Here is a 6,001-nt window from a genome sequence, read left to right on the forward strand (position 1 = left end):
TTCGTTGAAATTTATATCAATTCTCTTAGCACAAGCGCCAATTTGTTTCCCGTAGGCAGCTTCCCAATCCCCACAAGGCAAATCAAAAGCATTAAACTCTAGGAACATAGGCGTACTTGACTGTACCCCCTTTGATGGACCCCTACTCCTCTTCTTAGATGGTACATTTTGTTTAGCGGATCCTTGATCTTGACTTTGTTCCGCTGATCTTTGCTCTTGACTTTGTTCAACAGCCATACTAATTCTGGCAAGTATACAACCGAAGTTAGCTAAACTATACAACCAAAGTATTCAGCCATCAGTTAAACGAATCCATATAGATGAGATAATTTGGACAAGTTATTGGTTTAACAAATCTAAACCAAAAGTACAAGGACACTTACCAATTATGAATAAGGTTAACTGACCATGATAAATTAACCCTGAGAATGTATCAATTAACTAAAAGTACAGAAAGTGAAATTCAGAAAAATGTTTTAAAAAACAGAATCCGTGATGAAGGCATGTAAAGTAAATCCGGTGGACAAAAACTTACAAAGAAAAACAAAACCACACTAATCTATATCATCAAATCGATGTCTAAAGTAACTCAAAGTTTTTGCAAAATAAGACATTAACCAAACTGACTTCAGTGATAAACACCAACTAAATAAGAAAAGCTAAAGGACTATGCTAACAACGTTTTGTCTAAATAACACCATATATAATATCTGACAAATTATATATCAAGATCAACATATACTCCTTCTTCATGATCATAGTCTCCATCATCAACAATGTCTTCCCCATCTCCTAGAGGTTGAACACCAATAGATAGAGGCGGGGTGTCATCAAATCGATCATACTCTTCTTCATCAACAACATCTTCGACACCAACAATTTTTCTCTTTCCTTGAGCAACAACACGCCACTGATGATCAATGTTGTCTTGGACTTAGAAAATTTGTTTCGCATGAGATGCCAAAAAAAAGGGCTCCTCGGTATCAGTAAATCGACTTGAGTCTACCAAAGTAAGACCAAATAATTCATCCATTTTCTGACCACGTCGATTGTTAGCCCACTGACATCGAAATAAAGGAATTGTGCAATGGACGTAATTTAGCTCCCATATCTCCTGAATTACCCCATAATATGCTTGTGTTGCATCAATTGCTCTAATATCCTTGGCGCTAGAGTATTCGGTAGAAGATGCAACCACCATAACACCACTATTCTGTTTTACACTCTTGTCATCTTGACGACTAGTGTAGAAACAATATTCGTTGATGTCGTACCCTTCATAAGTGTTCACAAATAATTGAGGACCTCGTGAAAGCCATCTAATCATTTCAGAAACATTATTATTTGTTTGTCTCCTTCCGTTTCCCACTTGGTTTTCAAACCATGCAACAAATGAACGATTGTGTTGTCTCATCAATGCATATTGCCCAATTTTTGGATTCTCTCTTTTCAATTCAGTGAGATGTTTTTCTACGTAAGGAGTAACTTCTGAAAGGTGTTGGAGAACATAACGGTGAGCTTCCTGGAATCTATCATATGGAGGTTTGACCAATTTGCGACCAATTGTACCTTTACCTTGAAGTCTTCCCTCATGACGAGATATTGGAACTCCACTTTCTTTAGCTTTAACCAAGAACACGGCACAAAAGTTTCCTGCCTCCTGCTCAATGGTACCTCGAATAATACTACCTTCGGGTTTTGCTTTATTTGTTACCAAACCTTTCAAAGTCCCCATGTGTCTTTCAAACGGGTACATCCATCGCAAAAAAACAGGACCGCATTCCTTGATCTCCCGTATTAGATGGACAATTAAGTGAACCATTATGTCAAAAAAAGAGGGTGGAAAATACATCTCCAACTTGCATAATGTTTCAACAACATCAGTCTGCATATCATCAAGTTTTTTCGGATCAATTACCTTGCTGCAAAAGGCATTGAAAAAAAGGCAAAGTTTGACAATAGTATGCCTGACATGTTTTTGGAGAAGCCCTCGAAGTGCAATTGGTAGGATCACTTGCAGCATAACATGACAATCATGGGACTTCATGCCGATCAACCTCTTATCTTTCATTGAAACTAACCGCTTAATATTCGACGAATACCCTGTAGGCACCTTAATCCCATGCAAACACTCACAAAATATCATTTTCTCTTCTTTGCTCAATGTGTAGCCAGCATGAGGTAAAAATGACTTTTTTGTTTTGGAATTATCATCGGGCCATAATTTTGGTCGAATATTGGCAAGCTTCACATCTCTCCGAACATGGGGCCCATCCTTTGTTTTATCAGGCATATTCAACAAAGTACCAATGATTGAATCACATACATTTTTTTCAATGTGCATGACATCAAGACAATGTCTAACTGACAGGTGTTTCCAATAAGCAAGAGACCAGAATACAGACACCTTTTTCCAAAGGACACCCTTCTTAGTCGTGGGTGTGTTGTGCTTCCCGTAAATTGTCTCCACATCTTTGATTTTTTTCATACAATTCTACTCCCGTTAAAGGCTCACGAATAGTACGTTTCTCCTTATGCCCATTGAATTCTTTTTCTTATTACGATAAGGGTGATCTCGCCGAAGGAGCCTTCTAGTGTGCATGTACACATTTTTTCCACAATGCTTCAATCGTTGGGGTATCATTTCCTCCTCACAAATCGGGCATGCTTTCTCTCCTTTGTTTTTATACCCTGACAAATTCCCATACACCGGGAAATCATTTATGGTGCAAAAAATCATGGCACGAAGTGTAAAGGTTGTACTTGTATGTGCATCAAACACCGGAACACCTTCTTCCCACAACAATTTCAAATCTTCAATGAGGGGTGCCAAGTAGACATCTATGTCATGACCAGGTCGTTTAGGCCCAGATATTAGGAGAGCCAACATAATGTACTTCTGCTTCATGCACAACCAAGGAGGAAAATTATAAATCGACAAAAGAACCGGCCATGTGCTATGTTGACAACTAAGAGTGCCATATGGGTTCATCCCATCTGTACTTAATGCAAGTCTTAGGTTCCTAGCCTCTTTACCAAACTCGGGAAAGGTTTCATCAATATGTTTCCACTGCAAAGCATCAGCAGGATGTCTAATATTCCCATCTTTCTTCCTCCCTTCATCATGCCACACCAAGTTTTTTGCCTCCTCCTTAATTGAAAATAGGCGCTTAAACCTTGGTATTATTGGAAGATACCATAACACCTTAGCCGGTGGCCACTTCTTGCGATTGGGGTTTGAACCCTTACGCTTGTAGCGCGATACGCCGCACTTTGGACAAGCATCAAGATTTTCATACTCCTTCCGATAAAGCACACAATCATTAGGACATGCGTGTATCCTGATATACTCTAAACCTAGTGGACACATCAGTTTTTTGGCATAGTAGGTAGACTTGGGAATGTCATTCCCGTCTGGAAGAATGTCATGTAGCTTTTCCAACAACAAATCATAACTTTCATCAGTCCAACCGCCTAGCGTTTTTATGTTGAATAAATCCAACATCCCTGAAAGCTTGGAATATTTAGTACAACCAGGATATAACTGTGTCTCAGCAGCTTTGCTGACATTCTCATACATACGAGATCCTTCGTGCACATGATCACCTAACCCGTCCATCATCTCACTAATGCGATCTTCCTCAACACTTTCATCGCTATCACTGTTTTCAAAAGTAAGAGGCCATGTGTCCTCCTCCAAGACATCCTCCTGTGACGAACGATCTACAGGTAGTTTCTCACCATGCCAGTACCAAATGTTATAATCTGGCATAAACCCCCGAATAACCAAATGGTTCTCTATCTTCTTAATATCAGCATATCTCAACACATTTTTGCAATCACGACAAGGGCAAAAAATTGTCTTCACGTTTGTACTTTGTATGTGTCTTGTGGCAATTATACAGAACTCCTCAACCCCGTCTAAGTACTCACGTGTAGTTCGATCATCGATGTACATCCAACGTACGACGACCCATTTCTAATAACAGAGTAGATTAAAACCAACACATATTCAACAAATTTGGTTATTAAAAACCAATTTCAAAGAAAAAAAAATGATGTAATAAAGTGATTTCTATATACATTTAAAACCATTAGCAGGTCATCAATTTGGAGTCAAGATTCAAGATTAGAATGGTCAGATTTTTCTGTTTTTAATTTAATATTAAAAAAGTAGTTTCGGGAAATATCATATATAATAATAAAAATGTCATTGGCTATTGTGAGAACTCTAAAACTCTAATCCAATAATCTCGCGCGCTCACGCCAAAACCATTTAAAAAAACAAAAAAACCATGTTGATCTATTGAACTACCCCCTCGAAATAAACTACCCGTGAAAAAAACTACCCCTTCAAAATAAACTACCCATGAAGGAAAAGCTTTTTTCTGGTGAGCACGAAGGAATAGTTACCCATGTTGCCATGCACTACTACTTAATTCAAAATATGAATAATTCTACAACCATTTTACTACCAACGTTTCATTTCTCACTTATAGGTATATCCTACATACTTTAGTTCAATTATTTTTTCTTTGTTCATTAATTTTAGATTTTATTAATTATATGAAAATCTTAGGTGATGTTTTAATTTGATTCCACGGTATATAAATTTTCATATTTCAAGGCCAAAATGAAATAGACTTTTTAGTTGCCACTACGTATGTTTTTCATGTACTGCTTATTTGTAACAATATCAATGATAATCTTTTTTTATTTTCGGTTTCCATTGACGATTGTCAGTTGAGGGGAAGTATTGAATTGGGTTAATTGATGAGGGGTACTGTTTTTTTTTTCTTTTTTGACAGTGTATAACTAGAATCATATAAATTCAAATGACTTTTTGACAGTGTATAACTAGAATCATATAAATTCAAATTTTAACCTGTACATCAAGGTGGGTAATGCAAGTGTGTTGACTTTTGTAACTAATACAAACCTATTTAATTTCAAAAGTAAAATCAAACAAATGCAAGAAATAGAACATAAACTCAAGCAAGAATCTGACCATGTTGATACAATGATGAATTAAGTCTTTGATTACTAGCAGGAAGTGATGAATAATTGACAAACATCATAAGAAGATTGAATAAAGCAATACGAACCTTATATGGAGGGAAAAGATCTAGTTCAACGAAGAGTCTTTCAGCTAGATCTACTCTTGACAGTCGATCAACAAGAACTTTTAGATCTAAGGTCAAAAAAGGTGCCTGCAATAGATTACAAAAAAACAAGAAGGCTTTAGAGGCACTTAAGATAATTTAATCATGAACTCTAACTGAAATACAACATTTATAAAACTGTATACATTAGGCCTTAAACTTGATTCCAGATTCAAGGGAGTTGCTGAATTATTTTCATTGTTACAGTTGCTGATTTTCAGTTTTAATCCCTCCCTATTTTGGATTTTCCCTAAATCTGTCCAAAGCCATGTTAATTCATAGCAATTGAACATCAAACTAAGTTACCGTTTAAGAATCAGTAACGGGGCTATAAACTTTAACTTCTTGGACCATGGATATTTATTCTCAGATTGTTTCTGAAAACTAAAAACATGATTTCAGAACTAGGAAAAGTAGAAATCTGGAATATTGAAAAGTGGCAATAATACTGAATAGACCCTAGAAACTCAAACTGATATGCTGTCAAGAAAGCAAAAACACTAACCTGCAGTGAACTCGAGCACAACCACAACAGTCATGACAGCTAGTGTTTTCTGTAGTTTTAATAAGTGTCACAAAGTTTAAACATTAAGAGGGGTTGGGGTTGGGGTTGGTGCTACTTTATGTGAACTAAAGGGTGATAATAATGCTTCTTTACTCTGATATTCACATGATTTCCGTTAGAAGTATGGCCTGATTTGAAAGGATGCTTAAACCTGGGTGGTTGCTTTCAGTAGATAGTTTTAGGAAAGTCCAATGTCAGAAGAAAACAAATTTTGTTCCACCAAACTGCTAGAAGAATGCTATTGTACATTAAATTTGTGTATGGTTTAATCGTT

General features: G+C 36.6%; 1 protein-coding gene across 1 annotated transcript; it reads right to left on the reverse strand.

Moving 5' to 3' along the window:
- Window positions 1-2,503: 2,503 nt before the first annotated feature.
- LOC130463323 (uncharacterized) lies at window positions 2,504-3,958 on the reverse strand. The gene has a single exon (XM_056832418.1). The coding sequence runs from the start codon at window positions 3,956-3,958 to the stop codon at window positions 2,504-2,506; it is 1,455 nt and encodes a 484-aa protein (XP_056688396.1).
- Between the last annotated feature and the right edge of the window lie 2,043 nt (window positions 3,959-6,001).

Source organism: Spinacia oleracea, chromosome 6 (assembly GCF_020520425.1).
Source record: "Spinacia oleracea cultivar Varoflay chromosome 6, BTI_SOV_V1, whole genome shotgun sequence".
Taxonomy (NCBI): domain Eukaryota; kingdom Viridiplantae; phylum Streptophyta; class Magnoliopsida; order Caryophyllales; family Amaranthaceae; genus Spinacia; species Spinacia oleracea.

Coding starts and splice junctions, on each gene's coding strand:
- LOC130463323 (XM_056832418.1), bottom strand. CDS start 3,958: ATGTACATCGATGATCGAACTACACGTGAGTACTTAGACGGGGTTGAG.